The sequence below is a fragment of the Anopheles coustani genome, chromosome 2, assembly GCF_943734705.1.
Source record: "Anopheles coustani chromosome 2, idAnoCousDA_361_x.2, whole genome shotgun sequence".
Lineage (NCBI taxonomy): Eukaryota > Metazoa > Arthropoda > Insecta > Diptera > Culicidae > Anopheles > Anopheles coustani.
The window spans coordinates 76,462,117-76,483,745 of NC_071289.1; the positions used below are offsets into that span (position 1 = coordinate 76,462,117).

Sequence of the window (21,629 nt, forward strand, 5' to 3'; positions counted from 1 at the left end):
GAGATAGATTTGGTGTGGAAGATCATTATTTATTAGTATCAATATGTGAAATCTCATAATCGCATCCCTTTGTCGAAACATTGCACCATTGAGCTCATATTGAACCTATTGGATAACTTACCATATCCCGAAGCATACTGCATGCGACATCCCCCATCGTTTCAGTATTATGTCACCAGGTGAAGATCGACGGACCCTACAATGGAAAAATAGCCACAGGCACACCCCTTTACGTCTGGCATGATCCGTCAAGTCTGGAGCTTAACACTTGCATCCAGCGACAAGCACAAAACTAAACCCCGTACAATAAATGGGCAAAGAGCGTGGCTTTAGCGTGGTCAACCTATGACGGCATACAAAACAACAACATAAAAATCATAACACTTCATCTCATTTGCGAGGAATGTTTTACCCTCCTGACAGAAGCTTCAGGCTTACATAAAACTAGTCACCGCACCGCCGGACAACGACGCTGGCTACATTGAAAGCATATTATTATTTTTCCCCCTAATTGCCTCGTGTGAAGCACCGCATCAAGTGAAGCGTTTGCTGAGACTCAATCTTTCATCAATATTTTTATACATACATATGTTACCGAGATAATTCATAAAGCACACATGAATACAAGAACAAGTTAAAAGGCTCTATTGCCTAATATTGCAAATCGATAACCAGGTTTAATTAAACTAATCAAGCGTACTACCTCTTTTAAACCCGAAATGAACGATACAAGAAAGCCCACTGGGAAATCAATCGAAAGTCATGACTTCTCTCCCAATCGAAACGACACCATGTCCCCACCCACAGTTCCAGTCAAAGAAAATACGAATCAAGGTTACAATGCAACCGCTGGCACGTGAAAATGGGAGCCGAAAATGACGCTTTCCACACAAGGCTGAACACTATTTAAGCTTGCGAACGCTACCGATCAAGGCACAGTCGATCGTTGAACGTATCTCGGTGAGCAGCAGTAAAACTACCAAAGAAACCTATCCAACATGATGAAGATCACCATTGCCGTCCTCGCCCTATTCGCTGTTGCCGCGTTCGGTTACGAGCACGAACACCACGATTACCATTCGCATCCGAGCTACAAGTTCGAGTATGGAGTGAAGGACCCCCACACCGGAGACCATAAGAGCCAGTGGGAACACCGGGATGGAGATGTCGTCAAGGGAGCGTACAGTCTGCACGAAGCCGACGGAACCGAGCGAGTGGTCGAGTACTCCTCGGACAAGCACAACGGATTCCAGGCTCATGTGAAGCGAGTCGGACATGCTCACCATCCGGAAGTGTACGGACACCATGAGGGAGGACACTCGTATGGAGGTCATGGCCACGGACACGCCAACAGCTACGCCAACGGCAACCTGTACCAGCATCATCATTAATGCGATTAGAAGTCAGTGTAGCCTACTGCATGTGAAATAAATAAAATTTTAAAGTAAACTAATTCGAAGTATTCATTAAGGTTTTATTCCGAAAAACAAGCATCGTTAAAAACATGCTTTGATAAAATTTATTCTGCATTTAAATCTATTTTTTCTTGTACTTCGACCGTTTCGTTCATGTTTACTCCTAAGTACATACATTTTATATTGGCTTATTCTTCTATAGAGAACATGGTTGGGTCTTGGATGGGAATCCAATTCATGGCACACCCAGTTCCTTAGGTCATTCCGAGTACCAACAAACTGCTTTGATCCAAAGCTGCAAAATATTTAATTTGCACAGCATATAAATCAATGCTACAGAACGCTAATGGTATGTTTAAAATATGGCTATTTTGAGGGAATAAATTAAATAAATGTTTTGGAAAACTTTAGAACTTTAGTATTTACAACCCTTATGCATAAGTAATACAATAAATAGTACGAAATAGATCAACAAATGGTATATTACCTTCTTCTCTTCGGTTAAGTCAGCCCATTAAAAGCTTAACGGATTTTTTTCGCTTTGTATAGGGGGAAACAGGTCTTCTTGTTGGTCTCGACTGAAATGATGTCAAAGGGTGGCCGAACGAACTTGTACCCTATGTTAGCTCTGCTATTTGAAATGGATACTAATTAACGAAACGTAGTCAAAATGGGATTATATTGAGCTCTTTTAAAAAAAAGGTTCGGTTAATTTTATGGTCACACAAATCAAATGTCTTCATACGTTAGGCAAACGACTAACGGGCGTTCACCGTTTTCCTGCCACTTTTCAAATGTAATTATCTCAAATCGATCGTCTAAAACGATAAACCTCGGACTGACTGAAACAACGAAAAAATAAAACACACCATACCATCGACAGAATTCCCATAGTTATGCTCGGAAGAGTGAAGCAACATTTCAGAAAAAGGGACGAAAAGAGATATATTAAAATAAAATAAAACTAACAATAGAGCACTAGATAAAAATAAAACAATATCCAAACATAGTACGGTTGTGCTTTTCCAGTTTAATGGCATTTCAAATTGTCATATTTCTCTACTCCACCCTGTATCATGTGAAACGATTCCGTAAAACTGAATAATGGAGAGAATGTAATGATTCAATTGAAGCATAAATTATTTAAATCACTTTGTAAGCAGAACAGGCGCGATACAGAAACTAAAACGATATATTTTTAGCTACCATACATGATTCTTGGCAAATTTATTGAGCAATTTTCATTCTGAAGAAGTTATATAGACAAACAAGTTATAAAACTGAGTGTAAAATAATGCTTAAACATTTTGCTTAACCTTGATGAGTGAAAATGAATGTTTTCATACCAACCTACAATGTTGTTTGTCTTGCAACTTAAACGCACATACACTGGCGAATGAAAGTTGAGTTTCCTTATCCACCTCCATTCTCGTACTACTTAAGCTCGCTCGAGTCAGCTACTAGTCAACAGTCGATCCACAGCCACAGCCCAACCAACATCGCATCAAAGGACAACACCAAAGAACCCTTTCCAAAATGATGAAAATCACCATCGCCACCCTCGTCCTGCTGGCCGTTGCCGTGTTCTGTTATGAACACGAACACCACGATTACCATTCGCATCCGAGCTACAAGTTTGAGTATGGAGTGAAGGACCCCCATACCGGAGACCACAAGAGCCAGTGGGAACACCGGGATGGAGACGTCGTCAAGGGAGCCTACACCCTCCACGAAGCCGACGGAACCGAGCGAGTGGTCGAGTACTCCTCGGACAAACACAACGGATTCCAGGCTCATGTGAAGCGAGTCGGACATGCCCACCATCCGGAAGTGTACGGACATCATGAGGAAGGACACTCGTACGGAGGTCATGGCCACGGACACGCCAGCAGCTATGCAAAGCTGGACCAACATCATCATTAAACGCATTAAATCAAGCATCTGCAACACTGATATTAAATTAAAGAAAAATTAAATAAATGAAAAAAGAAGTTTTTAACCGAACTTTTTCGCATTTGTCATCTGTCTGTATTTTATTCCTCAATATTCAGTTGCTTTGTTCTTTATACAACTAATTTCTAATTTCTAATTTTAGATCACACATATTGCATGACTAAACATACGACGGTCAAGTATATAAAATCCCATTATCCTTAGAATGAGAAGTAATATCCAATGTCCAATGGCAATGTTGAATTATCCGTGGTGTAGATACGAAGCTCCGGTTCTCTTATGTCTGTGACTTTATCGTGAGAAATAATAGACGCTATCGATCACTCCGTGAACTCGCGAACAGATAGAACATTTGTATAGATAGATACAGTAGATAGAACTACTGGGAAGAGTCAAACCAACCCTTTTGCTACGCGACATCATTTCGTATCTTTCCGAAGTTGACTAACTACTAACCAAAGCTGGGAGTTGTCTAACACAATTCACTCAGAGGGTCATGACAGTTGGTATACATTTTTAATAGTAAAATTGCAGGATAAATAATTCAACACACATACCAGAATTAAATATTACAAAAGGTTTAGAACCTCTATCAATGTTGCTCTATGACCTGGCCGCAATAGTGTTGGTGTGAAAAGAACAAATAATATTACCAAAACTAAGTGAAGCTACAAGCATCCTGTGCAAAACACAGCACACTGTGAAAATGTGAAAATCCTTGCAAGTGTTTTTTTCAATCCTTGCAAGTGTTTTCAGCAAGTAATAAATACGATTTGAAAAGATTTGAGTACCTTGCATTAAGTGAACAAAGTTTGGAGATAGGATTAAGGTGAACTGATTAGTTGTTAAAGACGCAAATCTACATTCTTCTTCTTCTTCTTGGCGTAACGACCTCTTGGTCATGCCTGCCCGTTAAGGGCTTATAAGATTTGTTTCCCTGATTTACGTGGATAGTCAGTCCTCTTGTACAGGGGAGGGGTCTGGTCTCGGTTGGGATTCGAACCCACGCTATCGAGGTGGTGAGCCCCGGCGCTCATGGGCCGATTTTCTAACCGGCGCTACCGCTCGGCTGTCGCGGACCCCCAATCTAAATTTACATTAAAATTATTTTTATTTCATAAACTCACGAACATAAACGTCTGCATAAAATGCATGGTAGGCTTTACCTCCCTCGAACGATGTTTGTGGTACACCCAATATGAAGATCATAGTTTCACATTACACTGTCTGAAATGGCAAAACTGCAAGCTTCTATCACTCGGTGTCGCACTGAATTTTTAATTATTTTTTTCGATTGCGTTAGCTTAAGAAATTAAGAACAATTATTTTTGAGTAATTCCTTTTACTTTTTAATATTCCGATTCAGATCACATTTAAAAAAAAATTGGAATTTTAATGATGATGCTGATACAGGTTGCCGTTGGCGTAGCTGCTGGCGTGTCCGTGGCCATGACCTCCATAAGAGTGTCCTCCTTCATGGTGTCCGTACACTTCCGGATGGTGAGCATGTCCGACTCGCTTCACATGAGCCTGGAATCCGTTGTGCTTGTCCGAGGAGTACTCGACCACTCGCTCGGTTCCGTCGGCTTCGTGCAGACTGTACGCTCCCTTGACGACATCTCCATCCCGGTGTTCCCACTGGCTCTTATGGTCTCCGGTGTGGGGGTCCTTCACTCCATACTCGAACTTGTAGCTCGGATGCGAATGGTAATCGTGGTGTTCGTGTTCATAACCGAACGCGGCAACAGCGAATAGGACGAGGGTGGCGATGGTGATTTTCATCATTTTGGAAAGGGTTCTTTGGTGTTGTCCTTTGATGCGATGTTGGATGGTCTGTGGCTGTGGATCGACTGTTGGCTAGTTGCTAACTCGGGCGAGCTTAAATAGTTAGAGAATGGAGGTGGACATGAAAACGAAACTTTCCTTTAGCAGAGAATGCGAGCTTCAATTGCACGACACGTAGCGGGGCATGAAAACAACCAGACTTAATTTCCATTTTTCAAGGTAAATAAAAGTGTTTGGCGTCTATTTACGATGTTGACATGTTTTTCACTCCTAGGCGTTACGAACGTTTTCGGTTGTGGCTCAAATTTGCGGTTATAAGTATGTTGCCTTTGCGTACGCGGAAAGCCATTCTCATCAATTCCTATTTTCCATTATTATAATTTGCGATAGTTGAAAATATCTTCTTGCCATGAAGTTACTAGTTGAACGAAAATATTTAACAATGTTTTCCATGTTAATCAATTTAAAACGACATCAAATGGAACGCTGCTTTCATTAAAGGAGAATTTTGTGCATGCAGGGAACGAAAAAATAGATCGACAGTTGGAATATTCATTATTGAATGGTGGATAATACAATCCATTAAAACGTCGGATATGAACAAATATAAAAAAATGGAAACGTTTCGCAAGCTTGTTGACAACGAAAATCGAGTGTAGTTTTCTAGGTAGATTGAACTACCTCCGAGAAGCGCTGTAGAATGGTAATAATTGGAAGTCTGATATAATTGAGACTACAAATGTTATCCATAACCACGTAAAACACAAACCTACATCCAACATATTCCGTCCACATTAAACAATCTTAAAAATCAAATCATACCATTTTAATCATCCATTGCATAATAATTAACAACCAAATCTAGGCACTGCACAGTTGTAGGCCCAACGATTGGTATGCCGTTAGCCAATATGTGCCACTTTCACACACCAACCATGGGAAGCCGAGCGACAGGGGCTTGCAGTTGATCCATTTCAGGAAATAGTGAAGCGTGAAACCGCATGATCTTCAAATTGGGTGCACCACAAGCATCGTTCGAGGGAGGAAAAGCATGGTGTAGGTATGTTTGGAGATTTGGATTCCATTGTGAGAACCGTTTTCAAGGTTGCACCGTTCGTGAGATTGATTGTGTCATTCGTTAGTCAATCAATTTATTAATAAACGCTACCACATGCTACCATCTGAGATTTGGTTATTGGAAGTTCAATATTGTACGATACATCTAAAAGTCTACCGTGCGCTCTTTCGGTTTAATAGTAACAAAGCAAATTGTCATACTCTTTTAAATGAGATTTCTACATTCATATGTCAAACGCCAAAGAGAAATTCTAGGAATATCTCGACAAAGATGCCTTTGTTAATATTGGAACTGGACTATAATTTCGGAGTTCTATGTTCAATCTTTTGTTTTCAATTTATACCATCACCATTAGGACCCAATCAAATACCATTAAGGGGCAAGGTTTTAACATTTTAGTATTACAGCATATTGAAACATGTATAAGATTATTCTTCCGGCAATTTTACTATTAAAAATTAATACCACATCAAACTGTCCCACTGAGTGAATTGTGTGGGACAACTTCCAGCTTTTGTCATTCGTTAGTCAACTTCGAAAAGACACAAAATGTTGTCGCGTAGCAAAAGGATTGGTTTGATTCTTCCCTGTTCACTAATGTTCTATCTGTTCGCGGGTTCACGGTGTGATCTTCTGACACTGATAGATGCGATTATTTCACACGATAAAGTCACACAAACATATGGAACGGAGCTTTGTATCTACACCACGGACAATTCTACATTGCCAGAGCCCTCTCCGACGCTTCTAAAACGGCTGTTTGAAAACTATCCGATTCGTACACTAACTTCAAAAGTGTATGTTAACGCTTTAATAATCCGATTGGCATCGATAGTGCTGTTGGATGTAACGGGCTTTAACAATGAGGTATTGTCAAAGTAATAGCTAATGTTTCGTTTAAGATCACATTTGTGAACAATCGTTCAAGTTGTTGTTTGTTTCCTTTAGTTCCCGAGTCGACGCATACTATTCAATCTCGATGACCATCCTTGCTACAGGAAAAGTGCAAAGTTCGTGATCCTCATGAACCAGTCAAGTTTTCGCGATAGAACGAGCGTATTTGCATTGATGAAAAAGTTAGGAATCATGAACTTCATTGTTGTCCAGGTCGAGCTCGAATCACTCGATAAACTGACGGTCTGGACCAAGAATCCGTTCACCAACCGGGAGTACTATTTTTCCGGCGACCATCGTCCAATAGCACACTTTTTCCCCAACAAACTGCAGGATCTCAATGGATATCAGTTCGTCTTGTACGGGGAATGGGATTATCCGTACATAATGCCATACGACGACGTAGTATTTGGGGTTCTGCCGAAATTTTTCGACATTATTATCCAGCAACGATGCAATGGGACTACTTTGTACTCCCAGGATGCTAAACATAGTTTTACAGCGGATTTGCGATACAACGACCAAGTAATTCGGCAAAGTTTTTCGCATACGCTGTACTTCCGTGAGCAGTCGGGCTGGTATTTGGTGTGTCCTGAGCGTAAGGAACGTGACTTTCTGCAGCCTTTGCTGAAACCTTTCTCGATGGGAATCTGGATCGTCCTCGGGGCGTTGTTTGTGACCTGCCGGGTGCTACAGTTTCTGTTTCCCAAGATATACCGCTACGATCTGGTTGGAATCACATTCTTCGGTGGAGGAGGTAACGAGTACGAGCATCCATTTCAGTTTCGTATCGTTACTTTCACCCTGATCGTTCTGCTGTTCTTCCTTTCCGAAGCGTACAACACCAAACTGATATCGCTAATGACATTCTCAAAGTTCTACAAACTACCGAACACCATCAAAGACTTTGCTCTTTCAGATTATCGCATATTGGCCGTACCGAATGCGGCAGAGATGGATCATGGTCTAAAACATAACTATCTCTCTTTATCCGAGACCCGACGTGAAGAGCGGCGGCTTGGAAAGCGTAGAAATGAAGTCCATTGCTCCGTCATGAGTCAAGGCATGGCTTTGACGATTGTCGCAATAGGCCTGAAGAATTACGCAGTGCCATTATTCATGATTCCGGAACCAGTAATAGTAGACCGTTCTCGGGTACAGTTCCACCAACGCTCACCGTTCTACGACTTGTTTGAGACTTATTTCGAGCGCTTCAATGACGCTGGGCTGTGGATGCATCTGGTTAAAACACATATGCACGCGTTGGAAAAAGTAAGACCACATATGCAGGGCAATGAGCAATTCCAGGAAGTCATCTTTTTCTTCGATGACTTAACATACATCTGGTTTTTGGTCATTGCAGGCTGGTTGGTCAGTGGAATTACATTTCTTGGTGAACTCATATGGTGGAAGTTTCAAAACAAATTTAGAGCTAGAAATGAAAAATTGATGATGTTTCGTATTTTTTTAAAATGATGTGTACGACTTTCACTTTCACCCCGCCTTTTTCGAATACAATCGAAGGAGCACAAAATAAAACACAAATTGTTATGTATACTGGATACTGAACTCATAAATACAATTAGATGAGAAGAAAAACACAGCTCATGTTTCCAAAAATTGCTTTATGTTATGTTTATAACTTAATATCGGCGTTAAGATACGTGGTTTAATCATTTAATGATGATGTTGGTCCAGCTTGGCATAGCTGCTGGCGTGTCCGTGACCATGTCCTCCATACGCGTGTCCATCCTCATGGTGTCCGTACACTTCCGGATGGTGGGCATGTCCGATTCGCTTCACATGAGCCTGGAATCCGTTGTGCTTGTCCGAGGAGTACTCGACCACTCGCTCGGTTCCATCGGCTTCGTGGAGAGTATAAGCTCCTTTGACGACATCTCCATCCCGATGTTCCCACTGGCTCTTGTGGTCTCCGGTATGGGGGTCCTTCACTCCATACTCGAACTTGTAGCTCGGATGCGAATGGTAATCGTGGTGCTCGTGCTCATAACCGAACACGGCAACGGCCAAAAGGGCGAGGGTGGCGATGGTAATTTTCATCATGTTGGAAAGGGTTCTTTGGTGTTTTCGGTTGATTGCGATGTTGGTTGGGCTGTGGCTGTAGATCGACTGGTGGTTAGTAGCCGACTCGGCCGTGCTTAAATAGTTAGAGAATGGAGGTGGATATGAAAACCGAACTTTCCTATAGCAGTGAACGCGAGCTTTTGTTACATGACATGAAGCGATGTATGGAAGAAACCAGCCTTATTTGAATTTTCCAAGGTTGTGAGAAAAGTTGCATCTATTTATGATGTTAATATTCTCCTTCACCTCGAAGAGACGAAAGGAGTCGAATGGTTTAAAACCTCTGTATTCCTCATACTACCCTTCTCTCCTTCTACCTCTTTATTGGTGTTAATTTTAATTATTCTAAAATAACGCTCATGTTTCAGGAATTAAAAGAACAGATATTATTTTCAATTTCGTATACGATGCCAATGAATAAACGTACGGTTAGTATTTGTATGAACTACTCCTACAAAAACAAAAGGGGCGTATTCCGAGTCTGTCATCATCACTGTATGATAGAATGTACTTTAGGCAACTAGAAGATAACGACGGGATCTATAAGCTGTCTCGACGCGGCCTCTCAAAATCATATATGTACCAAAAGCTATAGCTTGAAACTTTTCAGTATCATCTTTTTTTTGTGATTGTGTTTGTGAAAATTACTTAAACAAAGGTATGCTCGATACACGCAGAAATCGAATCCTCAGTTTATTATGTTAATATCTTTAGACAGCACGGGAAGCGGCATCCCGATGCCGTCTTAATATGAGAACTTTTTGGCTGATAACAAGTTTCATCAGTGAAGGTCATTGACATGATTCTAAATTAGCAACGCTTTTACGCTAAGCTTTCGACAACTTCTTTTAAACTTCCAAAGCAATTAAAAAATTCTCTCTAATTTAGCAAATTCATTCCATGTCCACAAGTGCAATTGTATCTCATGCATTCACTGCTAAAAGAAAGTTCGGTTTTCATATCCACCTCCATTTTCGTACTACTTAAGCTCGCCCGAGTCAACTACTAGCCACCAGTCGACCCACAGCCACAGCCCAACCAACATCGCAATCAACCGAAAACACCAAGGAACCCTTTCCAAAATGATGAAAATTACCATCTCCACCCTCGCCCTTTTGGCCGTTGCCGTGTTCGGTTATGAGCACGAACACCACGATTACCATTCGCATCCGAGCTACAAGTTCGAGTATGGAGTGAAGGACCCCCATACCGGAGACCACAAGAGCCAGTGGGAACACCGGGATGGAGATGTCGTCAAGGGAGCCTACACCCTCCACGAAGCCGACGGAACCGAGCGAGTGGTCGAGTACTCCTCGGACAAGCACAACGGATTCCAGGCTCATGTGAAGCGAGTCGGACATGCCCACCATCCGGAAGTGTACGGACACCATGAGGAAGGACACTCGTACGGAGGTCATGGCCACGGACACGCCAGCAGCTATGCCAAGCTGGACCAGCATCATCAATAAGTGATTAAACCACGTATCTGAAAGCCGATATTAAGTTGTAAACATAAAATAAAGCAATTTATAACAATTTTAAGAAACATGTGCTGTGTTTTTCTTCTCATCTAATTGTATTTATGAGTTCAGTATCAAAAAAAAAAAAAAAACACATGCGACCAAATAAACAAATTTAACTGAAAATAATATTGATATGATGATTTTGTTGTGAAAACAACGGTCCGATCGGGCAGTTATAACTTTTACCGGTTGGGCATCAGTAGTATTGGTGATAAGCCGTGTCCGCTAGCTGGTCAAGGACCGTAGGGTCCATCCTAGAAAGAGACGACCAGCTGTCGGACGCGATTTAAAAAAAGATAAAAAGGACTGCAGCTGGGAGACGGATTGTTTTCGGATCAGAACAAAAGAAGTAAAAACACGTGTAAATTTTTTAACACTCGCACTCGAGAAAAAAAGTTTGACCGAAAAAACTGTTGCAGGACGCAACCATGTAGATTAGAATGAGTATTGCTACCAGCAAGATGAATGATAATGAAAGATACATATTGTAACTTTTTTTTTGTTGGAAAATTTATCCGTTATTGTGATGATTTTTAAATTATAAAAACATGCATGACAGCTGACTTCACTCAGCCCTTTTCCAGATTTCCAAGAGCAACTTGAAATGATTGATTAAATAGTAATAGAATAAAAATTTATTTTTAAATGTTTTATTTTCTGACCTGCGTTTGCTGAACAAAGCTTTCCCATTAAATTAGATTCCATTTCCTGATTTCAAAACATTGAAAAATTTTAACATTTTCTTAAGAAAACATTTGTGATTTTGAAACTCGGTCTCTATTGTTCAGATCAGACCGAGTTTAAACTTGACCGGAAAAAACGGGTGAAACTACTTGAGTATTATTATGAATGAACTGAAAATGTCAACATTCTTGGTTTATATTCTGCCACTTATCAGTAGGATGAATTAGTTTTTTAAGCTTTTTGTAAATTATAAGTAAGGTAAGGTAAGTGCCGGGGGTCACCACCTCGACGGCGTAGGTTCGAATCCCAACCGAGACCGAACCCACCCTTGTACCAGAGGACTGACTATTCACGTACACAAAAGGAAACAGTCTTGTAAGCCCTTAACAGGCAGGCATGACCGAGATGGTCGTTACGTCAAGAAGAAAAAGAAGATAAGGGAATCAAAGTGCTTGCAATGAACTAATAGTGAAGAAGAAAAGGTGGATTATATTTTTGATAATTTTAATATTCAATGAACTATCCTACCTAACACGATTTTCTTTCTAAATGAAAGTAGCAACAAATTTCTTAACCTTGAATTTTGAAATGGACCTTTGCATGTCCGCATGTTTCGTAGAATTATGTGGGCAAATCGGGTCGAAAACGATTGATGTCGAAAGAAAACCGTGTTTCCATATCCACCTCCATTCTCCAACTATTTAAGCTCGCCCGAGTCGGCTACTAGCCACCAGTCGATATACAGCCACAGCCTAACCAACATCGAGTCAACTGAAAGCTTCAAAGAACCCTTTCCAAAATGATGAAGTTCACCATCGCCGTTCTCGCCCTATTCGCTGTTGCCGCGTTCGGTTATGAACACGAACACCACGATTACCATTCGCATCCGAGCTACAAGTTCGAGTATGGAGTGAAGGACCCCCACACTGGTGACCACAAGAGCCAGTGGGAACACCGAGATGGAGACGTCGTTAAGGGAGCCTACACCCTCCACGAAGCCGACGGAACCGAGCGAGTGGTCGAGTACTCCTCGGACAAGCACAACGGATTCCAGGCTCATGTGAAGCGAGTCGGACATGCCCACCATCCGGAAGTGTACGGACATCATGAGGAAGGACACTCGTACGGAGGTCATGGCCACGGACACGCTAGCAGCTACGCCAATGGCAACCTGTACCAGCATCATCATTAAATTACCGTGGTTTAAATTGTGATCTGAAATGGAACAGTGAAGTGAATAAAATATTTGTAATATTTGATAAAATCTTTGAGCTCTGTGTTTGAAATGGTGCAAATTTTGAAATGATATACAAATTTCCAGGTGAAGTTAAAGCTTTTAAAAGTGTAACCCACAAGTCGTAAGAAAACTGCTTTTGAATTCGACTATTGTTGCAGCATTAATAATGAGCTAGAGTTGCATGTAGATTGCGGTACATGAACAAACTGAATGGTGAACCTCTCGGCACCAAATGCAATCGTGATCGCAAGTAAAAGCATAAATTGAAAGAGAGATAGCGGTTCCATACATGAAACAAACGCAATATAAAAAAGAAGATGAGCGGTAATCAGCGTGCAAGAAGAGCAACATATCACATCCCTAGGCAGAACAACGCAGATGTCATACAATTTCCCAATGTTAAAAAAATAAAATTGAAACATGAGAGACATGTTCAATACGTAGGAATTGAACATAAGATAAGTTTAATAATTATCTAAATAGCTTCGTTGATTTATGCCGATTTCACTCACTGAAATCTCTGACACAGTACGAAAGATCAAAGCGATCAGATCATTAACTCAATTCAATTAAAGCAGATGCAACTAGTTAGGATTCTGTTCAAATGCACCGGCAGTGAACCAGTAGCTTAACTCTTAGTTACACACGTGTTAACAAGATGGGAGGTCTTTCTGCTTGGCTATACGTGCCGTGGAAAATATGTTTTAATTTTATTTGTTTCGGAAGCTATTCTATTAATCACTTGAAACCTATGTCACTATTTTGTGTTTGTGTCGTACATCTAATTCAACAATTATGCAACACAAAACTACCAAATCTAGGCACTGCACAGTTGTAGGGCCAACGATTGGTGTGCCGTTGGCCAATATGTGCCACTTTCACAAACCAACGATGGGAAGCCGAGCGACAGGGGCTTGCAGTTGATCCATTTCAGGAAATAGTGAAGCGTGAAACCGCATGATCTTCAAATTGGGTGCACCACAAGCATCGTTCGAGGGAGGAAAAGCATGGTGTAGGTATGTTTGGAGATTTGGATTCCATTGTGAGAACCGTTTTCAAGGTTGCACCGTTCGTGAGATTGATTGTGTCATTCGTTAGTCAATCAATTTATCAATAAACGCTACTACATGCTTCCTTCTACGAAACTTTGAAACAGAATACTTCATTTAAATGAAAGAATGTGAAAGATGGTAAAGATTTTGTTTGTTTATGTCTATTTACCACAACATATGGCCAATCTGCTTCAGATGCATCCTTGCTACAAGAAAAGTGCATAACTTCATTATCTTCGTGAATCAGTTAAGTTTTTCCGACATAATGAGCGTGTTTACTTTGAAGAAAATGTTGGGAATCCTGAAATTTAATGTTGTTCAGGTTCTGCTGCCTTAACTGAAACCATTCTTGACGCGACTCTGGATCATCTTGTTTGATCAGGGTATAACTTTACCCATCAATGTGTTGAGACTTGAGGATTATGCCGTTCCGTTATACAAAATTCCGGGACCAATATCAGTAGAAGTCATCTTTTACTTACTTAATATGTATCTGATTGTTGATCATTGTTGGTGGGCTCACGTGATGGAAGTTTCATAACAAACTTTGAGTTGGAAACGTTTTCCATATCGAAAGTTTTGCGGTCCTGTGTTTTGTCACATTAAATGTCCTTTAACTTGACTTTTCAAGAAAATTTCATTAAAAATTACTCCCTTCAAATCGTGTTTCTAGAAGCTACTTTGGTAAGAAATTCAAAACTATGGGTGTATTGCAGATTTGAAACATTGATAACATTGTTTTGAAAAGACAAAAACTTCTTTGTTTAATTTATTCGAATTTTTATTAACTTAATGCCAGCGTTCAGATACATGATTTGATCACTTAATGATGATGCTGATACAGGTTGCCGTTGGCGTAGCTGCTCGCGTGTCCGTGACCATGTCCTCCGTACGAGTGTCCTCCTTCATGGTGTCCGTACACTTCCGGATGGTGGGCATGTCCGACTCGCTTCACATGAGCCTGGAATCCGTTGTGCTTGTCCGAGGAGTACTCGACCACTCGCTCGGTTCCATCGGCTTCGTGGAGGGTGTAGGCTCCCTTGACGACGTCTCCATCCCGGTGTTCCCACTGGCTCTTGTGGTCACCAGTGTGGGGGTCCTTCACTCCATACTCGAACTTGTAGCTCGGATGCGAATGGTAATCGTGGTGTTCGTGCTCGTAACCGAACGCGGCAACAGCAAATAGGGCGAGGACGGCAATGGTGATTTTCATCATGTTGGAAAGGGTTCTTTGGTGATTTCGTATGATGCGATGTTGGTTAGGCTGTGGCTGTATATCGACTGGTGGCTAGTAGTCGACTCGGGCGTGCTTAAATAGTTCGAGATTGGAGGTGGATATGGAAACACAGTTTTCTTTCACCATCAATCGTTTTTGACCCGATTTGGCCACGCAAATCAACGAAGCATGCGGACATGCAAAGGTCCATTTCAAATTCAAGGTTAAGACATTTTTTGCTAATTTCACTTAAAAAGAAAACCATTTTAGACGAGATAGTTCATAGAATATTAAAATCATCTAAAAGATAACCAAATTTCTTATTCTACGATGTTATTTGAAATCATTGCAAGCTTACTTTGAGAGAGATAGATTTTGAAAAAATTTGTAAATGAGAGATGAGTTAATATCTATAATTAATGATGAGAATAATAGTAATAGTATTCATTCTACTGATAAGTAACAGTGTTGAAATGAGTATAATGACATTTTTATTCTAATTATTGTAGTGCTTGGAAAGTTTCACTCATTTCCAACGTCCTAGTTTAAACATGGTATGTTTTTACAAATGAGACTGAGTATGTAAGAGTAAGTGTTTTCTCAAAAATGTGTTGAAATCTTACACTGTTTTGAAATTTGAAAAAAGAATTTATTTTAATAGTAAATCGTTAATCAGTAAACGTAGATCAGATAATAAAACATATAAATTAAAATTCTTTCGTTATGTTATGAAAAAGGTACCATAAGTGAAAAGTATCATAAAAACGAACAAATCTTGCCATGGAAATGATACAACATGATTTATAGGCATAAAAGTCGATTTTATTGGTCAATACAGAACAGGGATATGAATTAATCCAAGTTTTTGAATCCACCAAAGATAATCTCCATCAATTGCGAAACTGCAATGATAAATTTAAAAATATTCTTCACTGATAATTTTAACAAAATACAGAATGCCCATAACTGTATTAGCTAAATTTAAATGTTTATCTTTCAGAATCGTCTTCGTTGCTGTAAATAATAGCTATTCTATTCAATATTCATCACCAAATACAATCATTATAACAATATTATTTTCAGTTACATTTATTTATTTGGTCGCATGTATTACAATCTGGCAACAAAGAAAACAAGGACACTTTAATGATGATGCTGGTACAGATTGCCGTTGGCATAGCTGCTGGCGTGTCCGTGGCCATGTCCTCCGTACGAGTGTCCTTCCTCATGGTGTCCGTACACTTCCGGATGGTGGGCATGTCCGACTCGCTTCACATGAGCCTGGAATCCGTTGTGCTTGTCCGAGGAGTATTCGACCACTCGCTCGGTTCCATCGGCTTCGTGGAGGGTGTAGGCTCCCTTGACGACGTCTCCATCCCGGTGTTCCCACTGGCTCTTGTGGTCTCCGGTGTGGGGGTCCTTCACTCCATACTCGAACTTGTAGCTCGGATGCGAATGGTAGTCGTGATGCTCAGCGACCGCAACGACCACCACAAGAGCTAGAACAACAAACTATATAACGAAGAATTTCCTCGAAATTAATTTATGCGTTGACCATCTATGTAAGTCTTTCGAGCATACCTTGCAAAGCATGGTGATTGATTGACGATGTAAGCTGGTGAAGCAGGTAAATTGAACTGATGCCTTCTGACAATCGGTTACTCGAATTTATAGCGCTGGAAGAAAATTCCACCATAACGCCACCGTAGGAGGCACTGTTTTTCCAAATCCACTTGCAAATCTCCAGCACATACGAGCGATAAATATTTTAGCACATGCTTTTCTAATCGTTGTCCAAAGTGGATAAGAAAAAGCAGCAAAAACATTGCGACCCCACCATAACTGGGGATTGTGAGTAAAAGCAACGAAAATACACCCCCGCGGCACGCGCTGGCCGTAGAAACGTGGCCGTGCAACAAGTCGACGGTAATTTGCACCCTTTGCCGTGCGCATGTTTTGATTTAATGCTTGAGCAGGTTGCAATGTGGACAAGTGTCCATCGATTACATCTACCTTCAAGACCTCCGGCAAGCATGGGGTCCATGTGAGCGCCCATATTGCGCTTGTTTCGTTCATCGGAAAAGTCGTTCGTTCAATCGAAAGATCAGGAAGTCAAACGGAGAGTGAATTTGTTGTGGCGCAAACAAAAAATACCCAAACAATTACGAATTATTTTTGTTCAAGATGAAAATCAAAATTTAAGATAAACATTTCAATCCCACCCCCAAGGGCTGGCACGCAGCGTGCTAGCTTTGTTGACGAAGTTTTCCCCAGTTTCCTTCGACCCTCAAATTTGCAAAGCTCTTACCAAATGTCGGACCCCCGTTGGCGTGTTGTGATCGTAAACTCACGCTCGTTCACTCTTTCCCGTCTCGGCGCCCTACTTGACTGCGTTTGACGGCGGTTTTCGTGCATGTGTGTGTGTACATGTGTGTCCCACATTCCACGGTGGAAAGTGCAGTTTATTAACGATTTCGTCACCCGTCAACGAGTGGGTGCGGTGAGCTTTTCGTCCACCCTCCGAAACCGAAAGGGAACGTGAAAAAGGGAGACTTATCAACTGTGGTTCGAGTTCGTCGCTGAGAAGCTTTGGTTTGGAGCGTTTCAGAGTGGCCAAACTGAGTATAAAGTCGCGATCGGAGAGCAGATTTGGCATCAGTACTCGACCAGCGTTCAGTAGATACAGTTCCAGTTTACTTCCAAACACCAAAGCCCTTAACAACATGTTCAAGGTAAGATTTCACTAGGGAGTGATTTACAAAGATCGTTGATCAAATTTCCTCCATCTTCACACAGATTGTTATGATCCTCGCTCTGGCCATTGCCGCGTTCGGTTATGAACACGAACACCACGATTACCATTCGCATCCGAGCTACAAGTTCGAGTATGGAGTGAAGGACCCCCATACCGGAGACCACAAGAGCCAGTGGGAACACCGGGATGGAGACGTCGTCAAGGGAGCCTACACCCTCCACGAAGCCGATGGAACCGAGCGAGTGGTCGAGTACTCCTCGGACAAGCACAACGGATTCCAGGCTCATGTGAAGCGAGTCGGACATGCCTACCATCCGGAAGTGTACGGACACCATGAGGAAGGACACTCGTATGGAGGTCATGGCCACGGACACGCCAGCAGCTACGCCAAGCTGAGCCAGCATCATTAAAGGATCAGAACATTGTGAACTGTTTTTAAAACCAGCCCTGTCTAAAACTGTGATCTTGTCTATGTAAATACATTTCTTTTCCAATGAAGCATTTGTAATACTTCTACTTGCAGTTGATAATGCGAGGCTTAAGAGCCATTTTCATAATATGCTCGGAAGAAATAATTCAAATATTGTAGGATTCCTCTTCCGAAAACCTGCGATTTTTTAAGGTACTCCTCAAAACTGCGTGAGCTAGAATACTCAAGAGTCCACGCTTATTAAGCACGTTAGTAATAGTTCAGTAACTTCTGTTATCCGACATATCTTTTTATCTTTTTTTTTTGCAGCAAATAATATAACTATCAATATTGTAAAGCTTTGTAACTTGTACAAAGTTCACAGAGTTTACTTTTTCGGGACTGTAAAGCCACTTCATTTGTAACTCATATACTCCTTTAACACGCCGCGCTTCCCCCAGCAGTGTTTAAATACTCCCATACTACCCATATCAAAAATACTCGTGCATGAAATAATCTAAATGTTTCTTTACACATTGACGCATATGTTGCAAGTGCTGTCGTTCTACTTCTTCTTTGTCGGCTGCTCCAGTAAGAGCTATTCCCCTTATATATCCACAGACAGTAAGTCCTCTCGTACAGAGAAGGGTCCGGTCTCCGCTGGTATAAATGTAAATACTCAACATTATCATTGAAACGCATGAAAAACAAAAAAAAAACAAATTAGAGATTGAATGTTACGAGAATGATTGAATATGGACATGTTTTCTTACTTTAATATTTTCCAAATATATCCCGATATGCGCTTGTCTCATTTTCCTAAGCAATGGATAGAATTCTGCTACATTTTAATAATTTCACTTGTGCAACTTGTTGTATGAAATCAAAAAACAATATTCTTGAACTGAGTTGATATATTTTAATAGGTTTAAATATTCTACATCTCAATTCGAAGAGATTGGTCGAATTTGATTGAATCAAAGAACCTTTTTGGGAACGCACTCTAGAGATAGAAAATTCTAGCTCAAGAGTCTAAAACCTGAAATTATTAACCTGGTGGAAAAACGACTTTGGCTTCAAGAAAAAAATACAACAACAAACATTTGCTTAATCTTGTGAACATGATATTTAGTATCGTCTTGAAATTTCCTAATTATACTTCGACAACTTGCTGTAGCTGTAACCATAACCGTGTCCATGCGAACCAGCGAATCCCTGTTGATGTCCGTACACTTCCGGATGGTGGGCATGTCCGACTCGCTTCACATGAACCTGGAATCCGTTGTGTTTGTCCGAGGAATACTCGACCACTCGCTCGGTTCCATCAGCTTCGTGGAGGGTGTAGGCTCCCTTGACGACGTCTCCATCCCGGTGTTCCCACTGGCTCTTGTGGTCACCGGTGTGGGGGTCCTTCACTCCATACTCGAACTTGTAGCTCGGATGCGAATTGTAGTCCTCGTAGGCAAGCGCTACCGCAAAGACGGCGGCAAAAACAACGCAAATCTGTAAAAATAAAACAAATTATAGTTAGTTTCATTTGCTACTGTCGTGTTTGTTTATTTCAACTTACTTTAAACATTTTGTTTGATGCGTTTTGTGTTGGCTGCTTGTTGAACATGCTAGTACTGATGGTTTACAGAAGGGCATGTTGTTATTTTATACTGAACAACAAACTTGAGAATGTTTGTTAGAGTGGTGAAGCTCATGGTAAAGAAAGTTTCTCCTGCCTAATTATTCTTCATCACAAACAGTCCTTTTTAATTAGTCTTAACAAAGTGAAGGCCATTGGTTCCTGAAGAACATAGGAAAAGCAACCCGTTCTCGAAATGAGCTTTGCGTGCCAGCGACCTGCAACCGAGTGTGGTTGAATCAAGCGTGCATTTGGAGGCTTTTACTAACTATATCGATAGTTTCTTTCGAATTGAATGAGTATATAAGCAGAAACTAGAAGGAACCAAATCATCACAACCCATTCGTTCTCGCTACCAACCCAACCGCTTACGAACAACTAACAATCAAAATGTTTAAGGTAAACCCTTTAAATAGCAGTGAATCAACCAAGTACCTAGATTGATAACGATTCTACAATCTATTCACAGCTTTGCATCGCCTTTGTAGCTGTCTTTGCGGTAGCGCTTGCCTACGAGGACTATCATTCGCATCCGAGCTACAAGTTCGAGTATGGAGTGAAGGACCCCCACACCGGAGACCACAAGATCCAGTGGGAACACCGGGATGGAGACGTCGTCAAGGGAGCATACACCCTCCACGAAGCCGATGGAACCGAGCGAGTGGTCGAGTACTCCTCGGACAAGCACAACGGATTCCAGGCTCATGTGAAGCGAGTCGGACATGCCCACCATCCGGAAGTGTACGGACATCAGCAGGGATTCGCTGGTTCGCATGGGCACGGTCATGGTTACAGTTACAGCAAGTTGTCGAAATACAATTAATTAGAGATCACTAGCAGCACATTCCTCATGACGAAAAATGAATAAACTATCAATTTACGTTGGAAAACGAATGAACCCCATGAATATGCAATCTTTTTTTAATGCTTTAACAGCTTCACAGTTAAATACATCAGACCCCGTTGTTTGAATTCTTATCGCTGGTACCGTCTAATGCTGCATAAAATCTGCGTATTCCTATTTCCCCTTCTTTTATCTTTCGCGGAATCGTAGGCTTTGGTTGAATTGATTCTCCAGTCACCAAAGTCTTCCGAAAACCAGTTTTCAATACACGTTTCTGTGATGCCGGTTTCGGAACGATATATGGTTACGGAAAACCCGATAATAAAATACGTATTCTTGTTTAACGTTCGCGGGAATTCCCCAATTTCGTCAAATGTTTCGTCTCACCAAGTTTTCGTCTTCTATTTTGTTTTGTTTTTTATCATTCACCTTTTAAAAAACTTGTTGAATTTAAAACTTTGTGCCTTTCTCGGAACACCTTAAATTTATGCTATTCATAACGAACACTCCCAAAGTACATGAACTTACAAATCAGAAGCAGATGCCCACATGGTAGCATCGAATTTACAGCAGCAATTTGTAAATATTAAATGATCTGTTCCAATTTCATGCCCAGTTAGCCACGCGTAACATCTTAACTGACCATGTCAAAGCGCACATTTGCCTGCCTTCGGCTCCGTCTCGTTTCCACCCATCTACTTTCCGCGCACTGGCACAGTTTTCATTCATGTTTTCCGATCATTTTCTCCCCAAGGCTCCCTTTGGCAGGAAATTGTTGCCGAAGCGTAGCATAAAACATAACACCTCGTCGCGCAGAGCGATTCCGACATCGCCCCAACACGGGGTTGGGGAATCCTAAGCGCGCAAGGTCATCGTTGCTGGCGCAAGAAGAAAAATGAGATTTTCCCCTTCTGAGGGCCAGCTAACCTTGGGCTGGGCCCCGAAATGGCAACGAAAAACAAAGCGCAACCGCTTTTCACAAACGAAGGCAAGTTCGAAGAAACCCGTGGACATAAACCAAAGTAGAATGCGGAAAGTGCAAGCCGTGGAACCGCAATGGCACGCATCG

At 41.3% G+C, this 21,629-nt stretch overlaps 10 protein-coding genes across 10 annotated transcripts; 5 read left to right on the forward strand and 5 right to left on the reverse strand.

The window, feature by feature from the left end:
* The first annotated feature begins 998 nt into the window (after positions 1 to 998).
* On the forward strand, positions 999 to 3,338 carry LOC131265055 (histidine-rich glycoprotein-like). The gene is made up of 2 exons (XM_058267316.1): positions 999 to 1,388; positions 2,898 to 3,338. Exons 1-2 carry the CDS (start codon positions 999 to 1,001, stop codon positions 3,336 to 3,338), a joined length of 831 nt encoding a protein of 276 aa, XP_058123299.1.
* A 1,422-nt stretch (positions 3,339 to 4,760) lies between these two features.
* LOC131262871 (cuticle protein 19-like) lies at positions 4,761 to 5,153 on the reverse strand. Its single transcript, XM_058264957.1, has one exon. It carries the CDS (start codon positions 5,151 to 5,153, stop codon positions 4,761 to 4,763), a length of 393 nt encoding a protein of 130 aa, XP_058120940.1.
* Positions 5,154 to 8,802: 3,649 nt separating this feature from the next.
* Positions 8,803 to 9,189, reverse strand: LOC131265056 (cuticle protein 19-like). Its single transcript, XM_058267317.1, has one exon. It carries the CDS (start codon positions 9,187 to 9,189, stop codon positions 8,803 to 8,805), a length of 387 nt encoding a protein of 128 aa, XP_058123300.1.
* A 1,103-nt stretch (positions 9,190 to 10,292) lies between these two features.
* Positions 10,293 to 10,679, forward strand: LOC131265057 (cuticle protein 19-like). Its single transcript, XM_058267318.1, has one exon. The coding sequence runs from the start codon at positions 10,293 to 10,295 to the stop codon at positions 10,677 to 10,679; it is 387 nt and encodes a 128-aa protein (XP_058123301.1).
* Positions 10,680 to 12,216: 1,537 nt separating this feature from the next.
* On the forward strand, positions 12,217 to 12,609 carry LOC131262872 (cuticle protein 19-like). Its single transcript, XM_058264958.1, has one exon. It carries the CDS (start codon positions 12,217 to 12,219, stop codon positions 12,607 to 12,609), a length of 393 nt encoding a protein of 130 aa, XP_058120941.1.
* A 1,920-nt stretch (positions 12,610 to 14,529) lies between these two features.
* LOC131262870 (cuticle protein 19-like) lies at positions 14,530 to 14,922 on the reverse strand. The gene has a single exon (XM_058264956.1). It carries the CDS (start codon positions 14,920 to 14,922, stop codon positions 14,530 to 14,532), a length of 393 nt encoding a protein of 130 aa, XP_058120939.1.
* Positions 14,923 to 16,065: 1,143 nt separating this feature from the next.
* LOC131262873 (cuticle protein 19-like) lies at positions 16,066 to 16,521 on the reverse strand. The gene is made up of 2 exons (XM_058264959.1): positions 16,504 to 16,521; positions 16,066 to 16,434 (listed from the first exon to the last, which is right to left on the reverse strand). The coding sequence occupies exons 1-2, from the start codon at positions 16,513 to 16,515 to the stop codon at positions 16,066 to 16,068; spliced, it is 381 nt and encodes a 126-aa protein (XP_058120942.1). The 5' UTR covers positions 16,516 to 16,521.
* Positions 16,522 to 17,645: 1,124 nt separating this feature from the next.
* On the forward strand, positions 17,646 to 18,087 carry LOC131262875 (cuticle protein 19-like). Its single transcript, XM_058264961.1, has 2 exons — positions 17,646 to 17,654; positions 17,719 to 18,087. The coding sequence occupies exons 1-2, from the start codon at positions 17,646 to 17,648 to the stop codon at positions 18,085 to 18,087; spliced, it is 378 nt and encodes a 125-aa protein (XP_058120944.1).
* Positions 18,088 to 19,235: 1,148 nt separating this feature from the next.
* On the reverse strand, positions 19,236 to 19,704 carry LOC131265058 (cuticle protein 19-like). Its single transcript, XM_058267319.1, has 2 exons — positions 19,657 to 19,704; positions 19,236 to 19,595 (listed from the first exon to the last, which is right to left on the reverse strand). The coding sequence occupies exons 1-2, from the start codon at positions 19,702 to 19,704 to the stop codon at positions 19,236 to 19,238; spliced, it is 408 nt and encodes a 135-aa protein (XP_058123302.1).
* A 402-nt stretch (positions 19,705 to 20,106) lies between these two features.
* Positions 20,107 to 20,539, forward strand: LOC131262876 (cuticle protein 19-like). Its single transcript, XM_058264962.1, has 2 exons — positions 20,107 to 20,115; positions 20,186 to 20,539. Exons 1-2 carry the CDS (start codon positions 20,107 to 20,109, stop codon positions 20,537 to 20,539), a joined length of 363 nt encoding a protein of 120 aa, XP_058120945.1.
* Positions 20,540 to 21,629: the final 1,090 nt, after the last annotated feature.

Bases quoted from the DNA above. Each gene is read 5' to 3' on its own strand.
- LOC131265055 (XM_058267316.1), top strand. From the start codon at position 999: ATGATGAAGATCACCATTGCCGTCCTCGCCCTATTCGCTGTTGCCGCG. The intron at 1,389-2,897 runs TAATGCGATTAG...GTCGATCCACAG, and splicing joins ACCTGTACCAGCATCATCAT to CCACAGCCCAACCAACATCG.
- LOC131262871 (XM_058264957.1), bottom strand. From the start codon at position 5,153: ATGATGAAAATCACCATCGCCACCCTCGTCCTATTCGCTGTTGCCGCG.
- LOC131265056 (XM_058267317.1), bottom strand. From the start codon at position 9,189: ATGATGAAAATTACCATCGCCACCCTCGCCCTTTTGGCCGTTGCCGTG.
- LOC131265057 (XM_058267318.1), top strand. From the start codon at position 10,293: ATGATGAAAATTACCATCTCCACCCTCGCCCTTTTGGCCGTTGCCGTG.
- LOC131262872 (XM_058264958.1), top strand. From the start codon at position 12,217: ATGATGAAGTTCACCATCGCCGTTCTCGCCCTATTCGCTGTTGCCGCG.
- LOC131262870 (XM_058264956.1), bottom strand. From the start codon at position 14,922: ATGATGAAAATCACCATTGCCGTCCTCGCCCTATTTGCTGTTGCCGCG.
- LOC131265058 (XM_058267319.1), bottom strand. From the start codon at position 19,704: ATGTTCAACAAGCAGCCAACACAAAACGCATCAAACAAAATGTTTAAA. The intron at 19,596-19,656 runs GTAAGTTGAAAT...TTTGTTTTATTT, and splicing joins CATCAAACAAAATGTTTAAA to TTACAGATTTGCGTTGTTTT.